The sequence below is a fragment of the Homarus americanus genome, unplaced genomic scaffold (assembly GCF_018991925.1).
Source record: "Homarus americanus isolate GMGI-L3 unplaced genomic scaffold, GMGI_Hamer_2.0 scaffold16712, whole genome shotgun sequence".
In the NCBI taxonomy this organism is placed as follows: domain Eukaryota; kingdom Metazoa; phylum Arthropoda; class Malacostraca; order Decapoda; family Nephropidae; genus Homarus; species Homarus americanus.
The window spans coordinates 2,020,643-2,043,908 of NW_024757794.1; the positions used below are offsets into that span (position 1 = coordinate 2,020,643).

Consider the following 23,266-nt stretch of genomic DNA (forward strand, 5'->3'; position numbering starts at 1 on the left):
GATTACTGCCCCTCAGGTGAATCACCATTACTAGGTGAATCACCATTACTAGGTGAATCAATATCACTGTCACTTACAGTTGTCATGGCTTCCCTGACAAATCCCTCAAAATCAACTTCACTATCACTGGCTTGGGCTGGCTGTGGTGGGTTGCGGGCGAAGAACTCGGTTATGCTTTGCTGACGGCTGGCTTTGATGTTGTCATTGATACACCGTGATGTACGGCTCCATAGCCTGCACCAGTCGGGTATGGAAGACGTCATGGCGTTCATCGTCAGTGTCGCAGGAAACGATGGACTTAATTTTTTCTGTTAACTCTATGAGACACTTAATATCACTATGACTTAAACTAGGTTCTTCGGAGAATGACGCACCTTCTTCCTCCTCTTCACTGGCGGGTTCTTCTTCCAACATCTCGTCGGCAGTCACTTCAGGATCTCTGATCACCTCCATGATGTCTTCGTTGGTGGTCTCGGAGAAGCCTTCAGCTGTAATACTGAGCGCAGCTTCTCTGGCAAGGTCCACTGCTACTGCAACAGTCTGAACCTGACCAGTCACAGGTTCACTCCTCCTCTCACCTGGTATGCCATGCAACACATGTCTCCATGCGTGACGAATCGTAGCAATAGTCAGCAGATCCCATGCCTCCACCAAGAAGTCTACAGCTTGTTTGACGTTAAACTTCTTCCAAAATTGTTTGACGAGAAGTTCTTGAGTCGCCGCCTCTTGTTCCTTGTCCTCGTCGCTTTTACTCTCGCTGTCGGTGTCACCCAGCTTACGCAACTCATCCTTGGTGTTGGTAGAGTCGTTCAGGAGCTTGAATTTCTTTGCCGAGTATGCAGCTTTAACATTGCAGATTAACTCCTGGTCCATGGGCTGGATTAATGACGTAGTGTTGGGAGGAAGGAAGACCACTTTTACGTTGGGGTGACGATCCATAAGTAGGGGCGAGTGTCCAGGTGCGTTGTCAAGGAGCAACAAAATATTGAAAGGAACATTCTGTTGCTCGCAGAATTTCTGCACGTCAGGAACAAAACAGTTGTCAAACCAGAAGAGGGACAGAGAAGAGGACATCCACGCCTTACGTGCGGTTAGCCAGTGGACATTAAGCTTGTTCATGTCCATATTCTTGTAGGCGTGCGGCTTGCGGGCTTTGTGAATCACCGATAACTTTGGTTTACAGGTACCGGAGGCATTGGTGGTAAACAGGACGGTGATGCGTTCCTTCTGCATCTTCCGGCCCCTTACCTTGCTCGCAGACTGGACAACGAAGGTCTTGGAAGGTAACTTTTTCCAGAAAAGACCAGATTCGTCCATGTTAAACACCTGGTCGTCACTGTACTGTCCTTCCTCCATAATCTCACGTAAAAACGGAGGAAAATCTCTAGCCGCCGCACGGTCAGCACTCGCTTCCTCACCAACAATGCTGATGTTGGTGACCTTGTTCCTCCTCTTAAACCTATGCAGCCAACCATGGGAAGCATTGAAGGGTTTGGGCTCTGCAATTCCCAGTTTACGTGTCACTGCTGCGTATAGCTCACGTGCGTACTCCTGCACTGAGCGCGTGTCCACCGCCATGTTGCGTCGCGCCTGACGCACCAAATAACTCACCAGCAAAGTTTCCACTTTTGCCAGCACCCTGTTCTGGCAATACCTGATAGATGAAGCACCTGCAGACTTTGTGATCTTCATGTGCTCCTTTATCTTGGCTGCATCCTTCTTTATTGTACGAATCGTAGATTCGTTGACGCCATGCTGGCGCGCGAGATCAACTTGGCGTCTTCCTTTCTCCAAATCTTGAACAATTTGGTACTTCAGCTCGTAGCTTAATGAACGTCGTGTCTTCTTTGGTTTAGTGCCGCTGGGTCCAGGTAAGGAAAGGTTTCTCTCTGGGGGTGGTGGTCCGGCGGAAGCCATTTTACGGAACAATGGATGCGCGTTAACCCGGCGTGGCCTTGAGGGATGAAACTGCCGCGGCTAGGTCAAGCGTCGTCTCTCCTCCCTCCCTCCCTCCCCGGGGTAGTCACGTCATAATACTTTAAGCCAATTACAGCTAGCAGCAGAGGGGGGTAGGGCTGCATGGCCAATCACAGTCCGAGACGTCATATGACGTCAGTGATAACGCAACAAAGACACACACTGCGCAACCTTACCGCGCCGCTTACCCAAGCGGAGGGAGGAGGAGGGAGAGGCAGGCAGGCAGGCGGGCGGGCGGGTGGGTGGCGCGTGGGCAAAATCTAAAAATAGCATCCGAGCCGGACACTCACCGCGTATATGTGGAAAAAACCCGCGTTAAGTGAAAGTTCAGCTTTGGCAAGGCACCGCGTATATGCGAAAACGCGTTAAGTGAAAGCGCGTTAAGCGGGGTAAAACTGTATATATATATATATATATATATATATATATATATATATATATATATATATATATATATATATATATATATATATATATATATATATATATATATATATATATATATATATATATATATATATATATATATATATATATATATATATATATATATATATATATATATATATATATATATATAACACACACACACAGTAATCTCCCAGTTAGCCGGAATAATTGGTGCAGAACGGTCCTGGGTTTGAGACGATTTTTCTATTCCCCAGAATTTTTCCAGGCACTGGTTAATGTTTCCGCATCGGACTGCAGTCGGAGAGACACCTGCATTCATTTATGCAAACACTCCTGTACACGTACAATATATTGTAAATAAGAAATATAATAGTACTCTACTGTATACAATACATTCTCTCCTCGACTTACGACAACCCGGACATATGACGGCCACGGTCGTATAAAATATTTTTCACATTACGTATTTTCGAGTCCCGACGTTAGTGATCGCGCTGTGTACTGACAAAATTTTTGTTTGTAATTCCCTTTAAAATGGCTGGCAATCATAAAAGTGAGAGTTCTCGTGGTGCAGAGAAGAAAAAAGAGACACCCATTTTAGAATTTCTATGTATTATTTTCGCCTTTTCGACTTACGACCTGATTTGTAATGCAGGCAGGCCGAATGATGATGCAAGATGGCTTGCTTTATCCTGTACCATATACTGTGGCAGCTGGGACTAACTGTTACTCTTCTCCCTCTATTAAGGAGGGATTGTACATACACCCTCTACTCACTAGCCTACACTAGTTATACGCTGTTCACTCTGTGATGTACAGTACAGTATACGTAACTGTAATCACTAAACAATATTCTTGGCTGATTATATCCTGGTACAGTAATATACAGTACTGTTCTTGACAACACAGACTGTATGCAAAAACAGCAAACAAACGATGCTTGTACAATAGCAGCAGACAATGAACTAAGAGTGTCATGATGCTAGAATTTGTTGAGATTGGCTGCAAGATACAGCAGGCAATCATAGGCATTCTATGCAGTCACATGACAGTAGTTGCCAATCCTAGCTCAACAGCACTCTTGAGCCTACTCACCCATGTACTTGGCATGTATCGGCGCATGACACAATCTCTCAGAAATTCGTTCAAATGCCCAGAAAGGAAAGGCTTTCCCCAAATTTCTCACAATGCTCATTTTTTTCTCTCCAGGTAATGGAGAGTTCTGGGGATCAAAGGTTCCAGCTAATGGAGAGATTACTTGTAAATCACTTGAGCAGTAATAATGACAATACAGTATACCAAAATATTTTGTATTATTATTACCAGTATCCTTACTTCACTAACTTATTTCATTATGTATTCACTAACACTCACTCCTGTATGATATAAAGTCTACAAATTAACCTTCAATGTATCACCATTCTCCTACAATCACCATATAATTATGTAAACCACTAAACTAGTTGCCTGAATGTGCAAATTATTGTTTACTCTCATGTAATATGTGGAAAATAAAATAAAATAATATTTATTTGTATTCTTAAATTTCACATGCTAGTTATGTTCAAAAAAGGTGTGAAGTTGTAAGAGAAAGTGTGGAATTGGGAAGTGAAGAAATGTTTGGTGGTGGCAAGAATACTAGCAATGCACGAGGAGTGGAATGCTATATCAGCTAAGACAAGTCAGGAGTAAGTAACATATTGTGCCTCTTTGCTGACATTTCCTGGTTTGAACAATTTGTATAGCCCTTTATCCAAGCACTTTGTTCATAATGTCCTTAGTCCAGTTTTTCAAAAATCTTTTGATTTCCTCAAAGTCGTTCCACCTTGCCAGTTGCTCGCACCCTAAGGGTAAGAGCTATAAAGGGCATCCAGCCATAAACTTTGCTTACATATGCCTGATGGCAACCAGCTTGCCAGAGCTGTGCCCAGCTCCTGGTCTCTGCTGCATTTTTTGGTGATAAGTATGGAAAATGATCATAAAACATTGATACTAATAATAAATCAGCACTTTATTTTTCCCCATGGCACTGCTAAACTCAGTGCCACATTAAGAAGAGAAAAGGGTATTGAATACACCCTGTAACCCTGTAATTATTTTTTTTTTAAACTTTGAAATCCACATTATAGGAGTTAAGGTCACTTACATTTAACTGCTTTTTATTAGACCCAGCAGTTGTAGTAGAATGATTTTATTATAAACATTCAGCTTAATAGCTGCGCATCACTAAACTGAACCTTATACGGAGTTATGATAACTTGCAAAAAATTAATTCATATTAAAAAAATTGGGGGTACTTCTATTACAGGTTACTACTTTTTTTTAAATTTGCAGTCAAATACAGTACAGAATTCATAATTCACGGCTGAGCGGTGTCGGCTAGTGTTTATTTACATAAAAGCCATAAACGTTGTGGAAATATAATTTCAATGCTCTAATGTGACTTGGAAATAGAGAAAATATAACAAAAATCTATAAATAAGGAAAATGAAGAGTGGGAGAGATGGGAAGTAGGGTGGGTGGGTGGGCTGTGAAGCAGATTCCTACCCTCCACCTCCATCTCTGCTCCTCACCCTGAGACCCCTTTAAAAATTACAGTATGCTTTTTCACCATAATTCCCATATTATGGTATTTAAGTTCATTTGGTGCAAGGCTAATAAATACTACATAAAATACCCCCCTCCCCCAGGAAAAAAAAAATCCTCAACCCAGATATGGGGGTGTAGGGACACATTTCTGCAACTGTACCTAAACCATGAATTATGGCGACTCCACTGTTTTACCTTGGAAATTTTAACCTTTAAAATACTTTGCTACTTAGATGGGGTAATAGAGGAGAGGATTCTGAGGTCATATTGTATTAAACAAAGCTGAAACAACACAAAATATTAAAGTACATACCAATTCTACTCGGACACCCCAGTCAATGCAGGAGGAGCTGGAGTTGGTGAGCTCATGTGCCGACCTTGTTCCTTGACGATAGGGTAAAAATAAGGATGTTCCATGGCTTCATGGGCAGTCAAGCGCTCTTGGTGGTCATAACGTAGCAATTTGTCCAAGAAATCAAGAGCTTCTGGAGATACTAAGTGTTGATTTTCACTATGGACAAACCTTTCCCATCGCTTTCGTGAATGCCTGTAAAATTACAGAAGTTAAAGTTTTTACTGCATATGAAAATGAAGTACATGCATATCTTTTTATCAAGATACATATTGGAATAGCAACAACCCAACCAAATAGACCTGAGGTTGTGCCAAACAATAATCATACATTCAGTGGTAATAATAATAATAATACAGGATAATATATATATATATATATATATATATATATATATATATATATATATATATATATATATATATATATATATATATATATATATATATATATATATATATATATATATATATATTTCAGCAAATCTCAGCTGCTCTCTGAAGATGTCTGAATAAAGATTAAAGCTGCAGTAATTCGTTGTTTCATTTTCCCGTGTGATTTTATCAAGATTTATCTATCCACGTTTTCATTGTAGATTTATATGAAAAAAAAAAAAAAAAAAAAAAAAAAATATATATATATATATATATATATATATATATATATATATATATATATATATATATATATATATATATATATATATATATATATATATATATATATATATACACTTTAAATAGTTTGTCTTCTACTCAGAACTTTCTTAATACTTTCTCTTTTAAATTTTGGTTGAAAATAAGAGGAAACTTTTAATAATCATACAGCATAAATACATAAATAATTGGTTGATCATGGAGTCAGATAAGATCAAAGCTTCAAGATAACGATCACAGAACTGGTGGTCAGAAGGTGGCGAGTTCAACCCTTGGGGAACTCAGCCTGAACTCCTGCAGCTCTCAAATCGGCCTTTTATCATCATTCTCCAGACAATAGTATCAGCCATATAGATCTCACAGATGTACCTGTGTTTTTTTCCTATTTAGTGAATACGTATTTGCATTAGGCACTTGACATTTACAACTGTGCTAAAAAATAGATGTCTACAGTATCTACAGAAGACAATACTCAATCTCTTAATTCTAAATGGAGAATATAGCTTTTCCCAGCAATAATTTAAATAAATATAGCAATGGGAAGATGAAGCCACTGAATAAGGTTTACCCAAATCCATGTGTTTGTTTATTTCTATTCCCTCTCCCTCCTCTCCTGTGTTGTGTCCTCCTGGAGCATTTATTGATGTTTAACCCTTTGAATTCAATTAATATGTACCCAAGGGAACCCCACCCCCCTGGGTACAGAATTTTCAAATTTCCAAGAATGATGATAACGTAATACCAATACTGTATACCTATAAAAATTAACTTCCATTTCATGTAAAACAAATATTCTAAGCACAATAATTAACTTTCTCACCCCAAGCATTACATTTTCAGCCAAATATTAGGGTTGATTGCTGTTGGTAAACAATAGTTACATACAATTTGAATAACAGAAAACTTTATAAAGAAATAAAAAATATTCAAAACAAACACACTGGCCACGTGGGTTCGCAAGAGACGTGGAAGCCCTTGCGGTCCCAGGGAAAACAGAGCAAGTGGAAAGTTAAAATGTATGACGTGCAAAAAGAAAAAAAAAAGATGCAGACTCTGTGGTTATCTAAGTTAAAGGGTCAATGTATTTTTCAGTGGGCCACACCATGGATGAATACAGTGCAATAATAATACTGTCCTGCAATAATCATAATAAATATCCTCCGCACCTATCCTTCACACCTCCTTAACCCTCTCAGCCTAACATAAAAGGCGAAAAAACTACCGCCCAGCCTCACGACGCCAACGTGGCGTCTAATGGGCTATATTTTCAAATAACTCAAAAACTAGTTTTGTGAAACTGACTGAACTTTGGATGCCATTTGGCAGACGTCGTTTTCTTTGTGTGGGCCTTATCAACTTCCCCGAGACGGTCTTGGTCATCGCATGCAAGGTAGCGCAGCATGAAGCCAGTGTCGCTTTAATTATTCTGAGTTTTTGTGTTATACAGGTTGTACCTCTCTAGTCCGGCAACCTCGGGACCTGACCGGTGCCGGACCATGGAAATTGCCGGACCATGGAAATTCACCCTTTTCCTGGATAGATAGTGACTTGTGCTTATGCCTGGAAGCACTAGCACCACTTTCTCTTCGTCATGGTCTCTTTGAAGACATATTGAAGGGTTAAATGTCGTATAGTAGCTTCTCAAATTTCGCGAGTTTCTAATTCTTAACGTATTTTATTGGAACACAAAAAAATTAATAAAAAATTTGACGGCTGAAACTTGAATTTCGACGGGTTTGAACGGCCCGCCAACGTGCAGACGACATGCATAATTGTGTAAACAGCGTCATTTCTCTTATGTACAAAAGATTAATTATTGTTTATCACTGAATGTCTTTTTTATTGAATTAATGTTTATGTGCGCAAAATGAGCAATACAATTCATTAATAATACGTAGAATATTAAAACACACGAGGAAATGACACAGCATTGTTTTCGTTGATTACAAAACCAGTGACTGACTGGTTCTACATATAAACTGAAGAAAATAAGACCTTGGTTGTAGCTGTAGTAAAATTAATATTGTTGTTTTAAGTAATGCTATTTAATGTTAATAAATGGAACAATAGAAGTAGGGAACGATAATGGTAAAGAAAAAGAGAGATCGCATATGTAAGTGCGCATGCGCACACGTGAAAACATATCGTCATTACTTTACATAAGAATATGAAAGCAACACTTATTTACTGTTCATATATATTTTAATTAATGTTTCTGAATTTGTTTTTATTGAATTAATGTACGTGTGTGCAAAATTAACAATACAATTTATTAATAATACGTGGAATATTAGAGGAGACAAGACGGCTGCCGGCATTGTTTATGTTAAAGCTTACGAAACCAGTGACTGATTGGTTCTACATATAAAACTGAAGAAAATAAGACCCTGAGTTTAGCTGTAGTAAAATTAATGTAAAAAATGAATATGGTTGCTTGAAGTACCTGTAATGTTATTTAATGTTAATAAATGGAACAATATAAGTAGCTAACCATTAATGGTAAAAAAAAAAGTGAGACTGCTCGTATGTAAGTGCGCACATGTGAAAATATATCGTCATTACTCTACATAAGAATATGAAAGCAACACTTATTTACTGCTCATATATATTGAAGGGTTAAATGTTGTACTCTGTATAGACAAGCAGAGAGAGAGAGAGAGCAGCCGAACTGCCGGATGTAAACAAACCTTAATTTCCCGCGGCTTTTTTTTTTTAAGGGGATTAGCCCACCCGGGCATAGGTCACTGACCCACATTGGGGCCTGAGGGGCAAAAATTTAATACTCCTGTAATAATAATAATAATTCAGATAAGTAAAAAAAAAAAACTGCCTATCTACCTATTGGACAAACTAAAATCGTTCCGGACCACGGGAGTTTCCGGACCACAGAATGCCGGACTAGAGAGGTACAACCTGTACCACAATATTCTACATACTTTGTTCTTTATTTTAGTATATAGTTCATATCAATGAACACCATAATACAAGCAAACTGTGAATGGAAATCGAGATGTTACTAAACATTTTCCTCCCTTTTCAACTTACAGGTATACTAAAAAAAAGTGGCATAAATTTCAAGAATTTTCAATTTTTTAAGGTTTCATACAATTTTACGCTAGAAGAGACCCCATTACAATTAATAAAACAATTCCATGGCAGTGAAATGAGCCCTATAATAATATATATTTTTTCAGCGATTTTTCAGCAAAAACCTCCAAGGCTGAGCGTAAGTCTTCATGCACATATGGGTCTCAGGCTCCGGGGGTTAATTGATACTCTACTACAGACTTCCCCCAAGTATACTATGAAGACTGTTCATCTATAATTTTTATATTTCTTTACTAACCTTACTTTAATGAATAATCCCTTCACATGCATAGTCTGGATAACAATAACTTACATCCCTGAGCGCTGGCAAAAAATTTCATTCACTCCCACATGCACCAATAGTACAAATACTAGTACAATCAATATAAAAACTGATCCCCATATTCCACTATGTACTCCAATGCAAAGAACTAAATGGGTGCTGATGGGTGCTCAAGGATGCATGACCTGGGTTAAAGAAAAGTTCAGTACATACAAACACAAAATTATAACAAAAAATGAAAAGTTCATGTCTTACCTTCCAAGAATATCATTGAACCTAGGATCTAGTTCAATTTGATATTTCTCAACATATTCGTACAGTTCTTCGGTCCCCAACACCTTTGCAATGCGTACCAATTGGTCATAATTATCATGACCATGGAAGAAGGGTTCTTTACGGAATATCATACTTGCCAACATACATCCTAACGACCACATATCAAGGGAGTAATCATACATCTGAAATAAAGGTGTCAATGTTTAGTAATTGTCAATAAACTATAAACAATACACAAACTAGCTTTCTGATGCAGTATAATACACATACACACCCCATCAGTTTACTTTAAAAAACTAAATCAATCATTTAATTCCCCTAGGTACCCTGAAAAAGACTTAACCATCTTCATGAAATGCTTTTACTGCCTTTAACCCCTTCACTATGGAGATGCCACTTTTAATATTTTATTTGGCTAATGCCAGACAGTTTTATTCAGCAATGAGTGGATCCCATAAGCAAGTGGTTAATAATTCCTTTAATTTATTCTGTAACTTTACTCCAAATAACTAAATACATCTCATAATGACTTCTCCCTTACCATTACTCTGTTACCTTGCAACATGACTGGTGGTACAGCAGTCAAGATGTCATGGGTTCTAGTCCTGGCTCGAACACATGTGGGAAGGGTTTGTCCAGTGTGACCCTACCAAACATAGCAGGTTTCCTTCAGGTATTTCAGTTTTCTCATATACTAATCACCGGACAATAAAGTTTGTAACAAAGAATAGACCAATTGCCCAAATGGCCAATAAGCTGATAAGTGTTGAAATGATAAATTTATTAAAATATAGGTATTTGTGGATGTTTATGAGATTCTACCTGAGAAATTAATTTTTCTTTTTAATTTTATGCTTCCTAAGATTGTACAGCAGGATATGGAAATTTTGTGGACTTTTGGACAGTGATCCCAACATAACCACTATGTTGCCCAAGGTAATCTGTGCATTTAACACACATATTACCTTATGATTAAGTAATACTGACCTGATAGTCTACAAGAAGCTCTGGACCCTTGAAGTATCTGGATGCCACGCGAACATTGTACTCTTGACCAGGATGATAAAATTCCGCCAACCCCCAATCTATGAGACGCAATTTCCGATGCTCGTGATCAATCATTACATTGTGGGGTTTGACATCTCGATGCATTATTCCCATACTGTGACAGTAGTCTAAAGCCTGTGAAAAGAAATAATAAACTGGTGGCCAAAAAGATGTGACAACACAACAAGCACATCACACAGTATATGGAATGGGGAAGGCCAAGGAACTGAAGGAAATTATGGCTTAAGATTAGCAGTAATCAGGGTGAACACATAAGTTTGTGGGTTAAAAGTTAAGATGTGTGGAGCTAGCAGCAGCAGCAGCAAGGTTAACCGATCAACCCAACCAGTTGTTCTGCAGAATTAACCTGCATTTATCTATTCTAATGCAACTTATTGCAGCAGTTAAGTGTTTCACTGTAAACTTAGTCACAGTTATGAGGATTTGGCTCAGGCCTATCATGTGATTGTTTAACATATTGAACCTGTACTAACATCTACAGCTTTTCACAATCCTCAATCACTGACATTTACTGCAGTACCCATAGCCTTTCATAAAAGATACCAAGAACTACATGCATTCATGTTTACATACAGTAGGTCAGGTCCATTAAAAAAAGTTGTAGTCTTCAATCTTCAATTTTTTCTCAATTTTGGATTAAGGGCCAATTGCAAGAAGCTCCGTGGTGTATACCATGCTGCAGTAGCCCCATGGTTGGTTTGCAAGAAGCGTTCTGGGCTAAAAAAAATATATCTACGATTCGTTATTGGAACGTGGGAGATTTCCGTGGTACTCGCACCCCCGCCCGATGACCACTACGATGGAACTATATTTTGAAACCAAAAGAAACGAAATTGAATTGGATGCACATAAATTGTATAAATCTGCAAAGGAATAATATTTTTTATAAGATATCCTCCATATAAAACAGCAAATGAAGAATTTTAGTGTTCTTTTTAAAAGAATTCCATGTTTGTTTAGGAACATCCGCCAGCCTCTACTCGCTTCATCACCGCTTATATCCTCCAAATTTTCCTAACCATCATAAAAGGTAAGCCTTTAAAATATCTAATCCAAATAATTTATGTGTAGAAATGTATGGAATTTAAATTAAGCTAAAAAAAGTCGGAAGTGGTCTATTTGAAGAGTGGTGATAACTGCTCCATCTGGGATGGTGATTGACTTCCCTATCAGAAATAATATAGACCCAATTTTTTGTAATGAGCGCAATTAATAACCGTCCAGCACTACCAAAAAAAAATTATTTCATTAGTATAAATACTTAGTAGCCTAAATTTCATATTTTAATAAGTCCAAATATGCCAGGTAGTTCCCAGGCATGTTTCATTTGTGCATCAGTTTAACCACAATTTGTTACTAATAAGATAAATTCAGTGACAAATTTATGTTCTTTTTTTTTAATTCCCTTAGTGACTCAATGTATTGCAAGAAAGAAATGCCTTACCACTTTTTGTGCAACATTTGGAGTGGTGGTAATTATTCACTTTGCCATTGACAGTGGTAAAATCAAGTGCAGATATATTGGCTTTGTATGTCCATGATTCCAACAAAAATGATTTATGTCTTCCAAAATAAATGAAATTTAAGGTCTTATTACCTTTTCGGTCAACCAGGGAATTTTAGGATCTTAAGTTGACCAATGTTTTCCAGTTTGGTTAAGTTAGGTAGGGTAGGTTAACATTTTGATGTAGAACATTAAAGTTTTAAAGGACTTATAATTTTTTTTCTATGAATTTCTCCAAAAAAGGGACCAAAGTCTTGGAATCAACATAAAAATATACATTAGAAAAAAAATGAGTGTGTTGCTTATCAAACCAAACAAACTTGAGTTTCAATTGGAATTTTTAAATTTTTTTTTACAGACAAAAATACCCACAATATGTAGGTGTTGGAAACTTATAAATATTAACCTTCATAAATAAAGATGCTTCAGAATTCACAAATTTAACTAACACAATATTAATGACTTTATTTCACTTACAGGTGGAGATACAGCTGACTTTTCACCTTTCACCAATACTTAAGTAATAAATCTTGGTATCATGATTGATGGGGAATTTTTCCAGTTCCTGGAAAGATTTTGGAATTTGCTACCTAACCTAACCTCGGAATTGGTTCCCAGACTCGGAACAGAAAAATTTGGAGAGACTGTAAAATCCCCAAATTACTCATAGACCAGAAAAAATGCAGTTTCTGGAATTTTCATAAAATATGCATTTGGAGAAATAACATATGCCTTAATTAATTTTGTTTGAAATTTTACACTCTGCATACATACATGGATATTACGTATTAATATATTTGTGGATGATTTTTCCTTTAAAATACTGTATACTTTACTCTTGATCATCCATATATTATAACATATCCTGCTTTTAATAAAGGCTATATTCTGACATAAGCATTATCATTGTATTTTTATCCTTATTTTTATTACAGTTTATATTAAATGTTAAAAATGCAGGAATAATTTGCAATTAACATTGCAGACTGTATTGAGGATATTTTTAAACCATTTAATTATCATCTTGTTCTATGTTTAACATTATATTAGTCTCTGATTAGTTGGTAGAATTTCATGAATATACCTACTGTATATGGGTTCCATGACATTTACTCACAAGATGAAACTAATCTAACATGTCTTCCTTTCCACTATATGAAGACTCTGGTGAGGATCCATATACAGTATTTACACGGAATATTTTTCCAAATAAAAACCATTTAAACAGCAGATTTTTTTCTCCAACTGCTGGTTTAGTCCATGTCTTAACATATTGTATACATTTTTACTCCTGACTTTGGGAAGGTGTTCATGTCTTGCTTTCTTTCATGGGGCATTTATTGCATTACTATAATCAGGTGGAGACAAGTAGGAAACATTATCTCAAGTTTTCATATCTTGTAGATAACTGGCCTTTATTCTTGTATAATATGGAAGTAAAAATTTTTGGTACAAAGATAATTTCCTGTTTGATAGAAAACTAACAGTTACGGCGATATTTTTTCAAGATTTTATCCCAATTCATCTGTACAGTGAGTTCATCACTGTCATAGCAAAATTATAATACCTTATACTGTACTGTTATAATCTACCGACTTCATCCGCGGAACAGACCATAGTTCTCTTTATTTACACTGACCCAACCCCAAGTTCGCGGCAAACTCATTACTTTATTGTTAGAAGAAAGGAACAGATATTACACTCTATTCCTACATTTTCATGGTTGTCACAGGCTTTATTTACCTATATTCATTGTAAGTGATCGTATTTCATTCCCAGAATTGGCTTATAATTCAAGACAATAGGAAAATGAGGTGCACCTTAGCTTGGGATTCAAGTTTTTCATACTCGTAAATCGTGTAGCAAGAGTAAACGTTTCGTGCCACTGACAACGTTTTGAGGGTGCAAGCATACCAACCTCCCAGTCTTCCGCCAGTTGGTACACCTGACTACACTACGATGACGTAGTAACAACAAACGACGGTCAGGTACCACCATGGCCCATCTTGAAAAATCAAAATTTTTTTACTCCATTGTATTACGAACACCACGACTGATCTTGCAATTGGCCCTAAGGATCCTCAACCTGAGGCAAATGTTATCATTCTTAAAATTCAACCTAGACTGTATTTAGCAATTATTTAAAGAATAATTTTGCTGTTAACTTGAAATAATGGAATAAAGTCAATAGGCATAAGACAACTACAAACAACTATAAATCCTGCATTTTTTATACAAGCCTTTTTGAGCTAAGGTGCCAAGTGGCCAGACACGTGACCATCTCCAGGTATTGTCACTCAGTGTACTAACTGGTACAGTACCACTAACTGCAACCACCTTTAAGAATAAAAACTACACCTAATACTCTACTTCTTGAAAATTAAACATCTTCATCAATTAACTATTACATCAATGTCTGAGGAAAATTTGTGACAACTTATGTTAAGAGCTTGTTATATTTATATTTCAAACTGGGGCTTTCCTAACATATACCTCATTAGATGGGGGTGTTCAATACTACTGAACAGGACAACAGTAGGATGACAGAGAAACAGTCAGGAAGGAACAAAGATTGTTCATTAAAATTAACTTCAACATTTCTTACCTTTATGAGCTCATATAGATAGTATCTAATATCAAAGTCATTAAGTGTCTGATATAGCTGTTTGAAATCCGTATTGTTTACATGTTCAAACACCAGTGCCGGCGTTCGAGAAACTGGATCTTTCACTACAGCCTGCAGTGTGATGATGTTGGTCCCACCTCGCAGATTTTCCAAGATCTTTATTTCTCTCTTTATCTTCTTCTTCTTGACAGGCTGAAAGTACAAAATGATAATGGTATAGCATAATATCCAAGACCACAGTGATGATTCTGATGCAAAGTCCTTTTACTAATGAAGCCTAGAGATATAGAATTGACTGCATGATTTCTTTATCATAATCAAAATTATACACAAGATCTATAAAAGACATGTGATTGAACCATCAATGGCAATGAATTAAAGTGCTAATTCTATCATGAAATGCAGGAGCCTAATAAAATGTCTATAGTATCAGTTTTTAATATTTTCCTAGTAACCTGAGTTTTATCAGCATTACACTCTTGTGCTGATAGTTGGTTTAATAAGTCTTAGGGTGGACTGTGTTATCACCAAGTTTGATCTTTTATATAATATATTTTATCATTAGTCACAATTCTAATCTTGATCCATGATCTTGACACAGTATCATAAATGTTTTAGGTTGAGAGAGGTAAATACAGTATACAGTATTGTGTTCTAACCATGCTCTGGACAAGATTGAGCCAAAAGACATGGAATAAATATGAGCCACTAAGCAGTTTTCCAGGTTTTAACCAATTCATTTCATAATTGTATTAGCAATATGCAGTTTAGAAAAAAAATTCATTTTCACTAATAAAATACAAAATTAACATTATTAAGAGATAATGAACTGCAGTATATAGCTGTGCTGGATAGTTTCTATCTTTTCACCTCCACATGTAAAGGCTCACTATACTTTTAAATTCAATGTCTACAGAATGTCTTAAAATAGATGTGTGATACAAGAAACATTCACATTTCCAATCAAGACTAAACATACATTACAGTACACCAAACCCAATCCACAGATTTTTATTCTGCAATTTTCATATGCAGTACATAGCCAAATGAATTGTAGTACAAAATATGCATAATCCATGCTAACTCACACCATATCGTGTCTTTGGTAATTGACAATAAAGTACAGTATATCTGAAAACAGGTACATTTTTACTATCCTTCCAAACACATCAAGTCAAGTTACCTTGAGAATCTTGACGACACATTTTTCATTGTTGTTGATGTTTACAGCCTCAAAAACTTCTGAGTATTTGCCTCGACCAAGTTTTCTTACAAGTTGATAATCATCTTGTTGTCTGAAAGAATATAAAATGTACTTTAGATATTGAAAACTATTTCTGAAACTAATTTTTATTTATTTTTCTTAAACTTGTGCATAGCATTTACTTCTAATTATTAAGTACTGTAACAAATTGGTCCCCTGAATGACCCTGTGATATTTGGTACCAATAAGGTAAAGATAGTTTGACTCTTATGATTGTGGACAGACACACCTAAAGTTTAGTCAAACCCCCCAAAAATTTTACAACAGAATTTAGCTACAGATTTTACTTTTAGTAGCAGAACTTCTTTCCTCTCCATCAATGGTCTTCACTCATTTTCAACTGTCACAATTAAATTATACATCACCTCCCAAACACATTTGTCAGTCCATGAAAATAGAGCATCATTAGAAGAGTCTGAACAAGCCTCAGTCAGTCAGTTCACCCAGTCACATGGAGGTTGTTCCCACAACTGTTACATTTCATCCAGTGTGGTGTGCTCGTGGGTAACAGTGTGCTCTTGGATGTGTGGATGAGGGTACTGGTGAGGGCGATTCAAACTCCCTACCTATGAAAATGTCTTCCAGCTAAGTATTAATCCACAAGAGCCTTCTAGATGCACTACGAAGCATGGAATGCAATGTCAGTTTGCTTCTGGAGCAGCCACTGTGTTAAGCCATTTGTGCGTGCAGCAAGAACAGTTATAGTGTGTAACAATTGTTCCTAAAGCACAATTCGTCAAACAGTTGTGGGCACAACTTTTGGGCGACCACGTGGTAGCAGTGTGAGGGCAAACAAAGAGCGGTTTACCTTTTCTCTCAATAATAATTTCAAGTAACCACTACTACAATTACTGTATTTTACTCCTAACAAAAAAATAAAAAATAAAATAAAAATTTGAACAAAATACACTAAAATATAACAGCTACCAGCATATGAACTATATATATATATATATCAATTGAGATGTTTACCCTTTATTCCAACATTGCCACGTTACACTCTGTCTCAAATCTATTTTTAGGAACATTGGCGAATAACAAACTGTGCTATAAAAATCACCCCAAATCATGTATGGAGTGCGAAAAGGCCTCCAAGCATAACTTATATCAAGAAGCACTAAAAGTTTTTCGGGTGAAATTACACATTATTAAACAACGTGAATATGATGAAGGAACAACAATAGATACGTATTTTACACTGTACAGTATAGCAAGGAAGGAGTGCAGCCCTTACCCTTAATACACTGCTTCTTAAGGAAAAATTAATTTTTCATATCACAATTTCATATGCCACAAAGGTTTTCAGAAAAAGAACCCTTGTGATAAATGAAGACCACCTGGATCATCAGCACACCATAACTACGACAACTTCCATTCTGTCAACATGATTACCATTACAATCTTTGCATGCTTTCAAACCACTCCTTGAAACACCATTACTTTAACAGAAGCACCAATTCCTGTGTAAGTTCCTATTAATACTAATCATCCTTCAATTTATTCCACAATGAACCCAAACTTTCATAAAATAATAATTCACTTTACCAAACGTTATTTTAAGTGTAACTGCTACAAACACTTACCTAAAGTTCCAAAAGATCTACCCTGTATCTCTTTATTATTATCATATACTGTACAGGTATTTTCTTTGAAGTCAGTAAATGTAGGAACACTTCTCACCACAAATTCTCGACAATAAGTGTGAAGAAAAATTTGTTCTACACCATAACTCCCTTCCAAAAAGCCTTTACTGCTCCCCAGTAACAAAAGGTTAGTATCTTTACATAATCAATCAACACTTGACCATACACCTTAATTACTTCACTTATAATACAATATATGCCTCCCTTAATTCCACCACATTTTTACTTCGTTTCAATCATACAAAAAATTTTTCTCTGCTTCCGTCCAATCACCTAGCGCACACCCAACACAAGTGTGACTTCCAATTATGAACCCTATCAGACATGACACATACCATGAAGCTCTGAGACACTGCTACAAAATAACACATTTACAGTACAATAAAACACACTTTATATTACCCTCTTATAAACTCCTCCTCAACTAATATTATGTTAAGTTATTAGCTACTATATATATTGACACTTCTGCATATAACTCCAGCTACTTTGTCTCTGGTGTACAATACAGTACTGATATCTCTACTACCAGATACACTCACAACTAGTTGCTCTAATAATTTACCACAAACTTTAACCTCTGATTTTTTCTCATCTTTACAAATTAAATATACAGTACATACATACCCCCATTCTATAACATGAGATTCATAGTCCCAATATTCATGTGGTCTGTGGGCATTGACATCTGCATAAACCCGAGCACGGCTTGCCAACGGCATCTTGTGCAGCCCCCGATAAACCGTCCGACCAAACCCGGCCAGTTCTGGAAAAATGAACACAAAGACATAAGTAAATTAAGCCTTTACTGTATCTGTGACACGAAAACAAAATAATCGAGCCAAAATACATTTAAGCTGCAACCGTAAGTGCAATTACACAGCTTTCTTCAAATTCACTTAAACTGCACAACTCCCATCCTCACAAGAAAAAAAGTTACTGTATTGTGTTGAAACTGAGACAAAAAGATATAGGATTTTTCAAATGTGGCAATACAATCTGCATACTTAGGGTATGACTCAAAGAATTTAAAACAAATTATGTACAAAAAATTCTACAAAACTAATCGAAACACTTAACAAGAGTAAGAGCTACACAGTTATCAATAAGTAATCAAGCAACTACTGTACAACCATGTCACCATCAACCATACCAAGACCATGGTTATGCACATCAACCTCTCCTCTGACCATGTCCCACCTCCCTTCATTACTTTGGGCCCCAACACATTCCAGGTTGTGGACTTCACTAAGCTCCTCAGAATCACCATAGATAAACTAAATTGGAAAACACACATCAGTGCAATTATCCAGTTTTCATCTCCACCTCCTCTGTCGTCCCAAGTCGCCCAAAGCTCCCGCGCCCAAGCTCCTCAGTGCTTATTCAACATTCATACTTCCAAGATCATCTAAGTTTCCCTTCTAGTCTTCCTCCCTTAATACAATTGAAACACCTAGAAAAAGTGCAGAACAGGGCATACAAAATTCTGTCCCCTTCTACTCCACATATCAAGAAACACTCAACACAGGAAATATAGAAGCCAGTCCATTGTAGACAACAGGAAAATATTGGACAGGCTCGATGCCATTTAAATTGGATTTTTGTATTGTCCAAATTACCTAGTTTAGTTACTGAAAAAAATAAAAAATAAAATCTGAATTCAAAAAAAGTATAAGGACCTTCCAAGTAATACAACAAGGGTTGGTCCCCAAAGTTGTTAAATTAAGAAAGGTTCGAAGGTACTTTAATGCTTTAGCTTCTAAAAATTAACAAATATTTTAATTTTTCAGTCAATAATAGTTTCTAAATTACTTAGAATGCCAAGTAATTTTTTAATGCACTTGTAATATTTTAATATACTGTATTACCGCACCTGTTTTATGGTACATTCCCAAGTAACTTCACTCTTGAGGTTTCCTGAATCAACTCCAAATACAGTAACATAAAAAAGCAAAAGATATTGATGCTCATTCACAGGTACAGTACCAAGTGTGCCTCCAGACCACACAGCAAACTAACCAAAACCAACTGCTGTGAATAGTGTCACCTTATGTTTTATGTGTAATACTGAGTTTGGAAGGTACCACGATAAGATAAATGATTACCCTATCATCTGGTAGATCTAGTGTGATAAAGATTAGAACTCTCTTCAGTGAGACCACAATATTTTTGTTAAGTTAGGAAATATTGAGTAAACTGAAGCCAAGACTAAAACCTTTACAAACTATAAATTCATTAGATCCCAACCTATTTTGTGTAGTATAACTTAAATTTAGCAAACCCTCCAACTACGGCCTCCCTTCACGAGCCTCACAGTTCAAAGGGACGAGTCCTGAACTTACAGTATATATTTAACCGCTTAACAAGTACAATAATTCTTTTGGTTTATAAAACAATAAGCACTTACTATTTTGGGAGGATGAGGTTAGGTTAGGATATGTTAGGTTAGATTTAGGTTAGGATAGAATAGGTTTAGGTTAGGTTAAGTTAGTATTAAGATAGTTAATCTTCAGGTGAAATAAGCTGGGGCGATGATTCTTCAGGTGATCCCAAAAAGGTACTAATATACTAACATTATTAATATACGAAAACATTAAAAATATTTTCAACAAATGGAATTTAAAATTACTATACCATACTGTACCATGTATAAAATAAATTTCTTTTACAGTGCAGTACTGTGCAGTCATGCCTATGGAACCTATTTTCACTTTATAAGGTAAATTTAGAATGGCAGCTGTCCTTTCCTTCTTCATATAATGCATGGCTGACCAAATAATTCATGTTCCATAATATTGAGTTTGCTAATTATATCTTGAAATGGTAGGTTATTTGTTTCAAAATTCATTTGATGTGAAAATGTTACTCCTGTAACATAAAGCTTCAAAAATCTGGATATAACTTACAAGAGTTACACCGGTAAGTAAATTAGGTCATGCTTGCCTTGCTCCTTCCACTGGATTTGCATTCTAAGTATGATTAGGCAAGATGTGAAAATTTTTTGAACTGCTTGAAACCCTACCACAAGACTTCTGCCTTCTACTTCTAGTACTGGTCACTGATAACCTTCTCCTTTGTTTGAGACAGGGTGTGGTGACTTCAATGACTCTACATTAAAATACTGTACGCATAATGGTGAAAACCCTGTGGTGACTTCAATGACTCTACATTAAAATACTGTACGCATAATGGTGAAAACCCTAACGACAAAACTTTATTATCAGTGATAGTAGTCATTTTAGACAATTACCCAGTTTGTTTTTCAGTGCTTTCTGGTAGTTTCCATGATTATTCTTGATTAATCTTATTAAGTGGTTTTTTGACTGGGATTTCCAGCCGAATAACCATCGGCTATTTGACCAGGACCCACAGGGATTGTGTTCAATTTTAATGGGATTCTGGTTAGGATGGATGTGGGCAAAACATTAGCCATTATACACTTATTTAACAGTTGAATGTTTTACCACCATCTTCTTTAATCGTCTTTTGATACTCCGAGATGTCCCATTTCTCTCATGGACATATATAATGTAGGTTAGATTAGATTAAATTTTTTTAGGTCTACACCAGATACCTAAACAACAGCATAGCTGTTAAACATTGAAGTGCTAGTTTTTAAAGAATTTATTTAGAATTTAATCTGATTTTATCTTCCTTGTACAGGTACAGTGCCCTTAATTTTGCATGTACGAATTTTATTTGATTGATTTTTTTCTAATACTGGTTTGAAATTATCAATAAAATATGTAATTTTTTTGTGGCTAGACGTATTTAGTTTTATTTTAGATACCGGTCAAATAACCCCTACTACTAATAATAATAATTAAAAATAAAAAACATGTATTGTTGCTGGGTCGAGGAGCTGGTGTTTTCTATATACTGTACTGTATTAGCCGCTTCATTTTCCATAATAATAGGTTATTATGGTAAAATTTGATATATTCTAAAATAATTTTTTGGGGAAAAATTGCATAAATTATTCATTGCCACTACTACTGCCACTGCCTAGTATGGGCCAACAGGCCTACTGCAGTTTCCTCCATTCTTATGTTCTTATGTACTGCAGATGTTAATGATAATTGGTGGGAACTAGCTGTTGCCTTCAAGGGTTGCCAATTTCCAATACAGACTATAATAACATACTACTCTAGCAATTTTAAATAAAACCCAATGTGTATTTTCAACTTTTACTTTGTGATATTAGTAATATGTTGTATAAATGAACATTGTAGCGACATAGAAATGAAAATTAGAGAAAATGACAAATATACAAATGTATATATGTACAATACTGTACATATACTGTATATAACTATACTGTAATGTAAATGAAATACACTGCCATTTTTTTATTTTTCTAAGGCAATCTTCACTTTGTGGTAGACTTTAGTTAACTCCGTTATGAATTAGTATTTGAAATAATTACAGAATACACATTGTTACGTGATGATGCTACTGTTACTACTGAAAACTAAGCAACTGGTCTGTTTGTTTGTGCAGACATCATTTCTGGCAGCACCTGATTTACAAACATAGGAAATGGCCAGCAGTCTACAAATCTCCACTACACCTTCAGTCTTGTCAGTACAAACTTTGTTTATCCAGACAAGTCTGAGCACAAGCTTGAGTGTGTGTAGCAGTGTTAGAGCATTTTACATGAGACACTGCTGCCAAGGTATTCATACAGCTCTGCTGTCATTGATTATTTAACTCTACAATTTTTTAACTGCAACCATAATTTTAGCATAGTGACGGGAAATTCATAACAAAATATTAGAAATAAGAAGCCTAATAGAGGCACAAGTCTTTCATAAATTATCCCCCCAATTTTCACCCAGGCCCCTACACCTATAGCTACAGTGCCTTTGGTTAGCAAGCCAATTGTTAAGTATCTACTGCACTACCTACTCTTACCTGTTTGAGAAATTACGTCTAAAGGCACCAGGCAGGCAAAGATCAGCAGGTTGACCGTGCACATAACAAAAGTCTATCCTAAGGAAGAATAAAAACAATAACACTATTGGCATAAGCAAATGACCTTGAATTTCGTGTTCTTCTGCATATGTGAAGAATCTTACGTAATAGTAATGATAATATATGAGTTTCACTCTTTCCTGCTACATATCTAACGCAATAAATGGTTTACTTTGGAGAGGAAGGCGACTTAAATAACCAACAAGTCTCGAGCCGACCGTACCTCTTCTGATGAACACAGCAATTTCACCCGCTCCAAATATCACTGTCTCACCACCTACCTATAACATTCCTGAGTGCGATCTTGCTTTACAGGTCTTCCTAAATGCCTCGTTTATTATTTCCCAGTAATAATTCACTCTTGTTTAGTCAAAAACCTCGTCAAAAGTAAGAGAGAAGCGAGAGGTGTGTACCGGCAGTGTCCAATATGGCTGTCGCGCGGTGGTGGCAGTCTCAATGCGGTCGTCCCTCTAAGAGCCATTGTGTAGTGCACCACGCGCTCAATAGATGGCGGCACCCTCCACACTACCCCACTACACTATACTCCAGTAGACTC

The 23,266-nt window shown here is 36.3% G+C and overlaps 1 protein-coding gene across 5 annotated transcripts in view; it reads right to left on the reverse strand.

Annotated features, from left to right (window-relative positions):
* LOC121857789 (casein kinase II subunit alpha) overlaps positions 1 to 23,266 on the reverse strand; it is a 24,586-nt gene extending 1,320 nt beyond the window's left edge. Inside the window, exons 1-8 of one of the 5 annotated variants that reach the window (XM_042353994.1) lie at positions 22,992 to 23,185; positions 22,651 to 22,728; positions 18,364 to 18,502; positions 16,013 to 16,124; positions 14,809 to 15,021; positions 10,619 to 10,813; positions 9,611 to 9,813; positions 5,291 to 5,524 (exon numbers count right to left, since the gene is read on the reverse strand). In XM_042353994.1, the coding sequence (XP_042209928.1) occupies positions 5,296 to 5,524; positions 9,611 to 9,813; positions 10,619 to 10,813; positions 14,809 to 15,021; positions 16,013 to 16,124; positions 18,364 to 18,502; positions 22,651 to 22,714 (1,155 nt within the window). In that variant the 5' untranslated portion in view covers positions 22,715 to 22,728; positions 22,992 to 23,185 and the 3' untranslated portion in view covers positions 5,291 to 5,295. Of the gene's footprint in view, positions 1 to 5,290; positions 5,525 to 9,610; positions 9,814 to 10,618; positions 10,814 to 14,808; positions 15,022 to 16,012; positions 16,125 to 18,363; positions 18,503 to 19,609; positions 19,722 to 19,755; positions 19,777 to 22,650; positions 22,729 to 22,991 lie in introns of those variants that run through there. The other 4 variants (XM_042353997.1, XM_042353996.1, XM_042353998.1 and 1 more) reach the window with 4 other exon arrangements.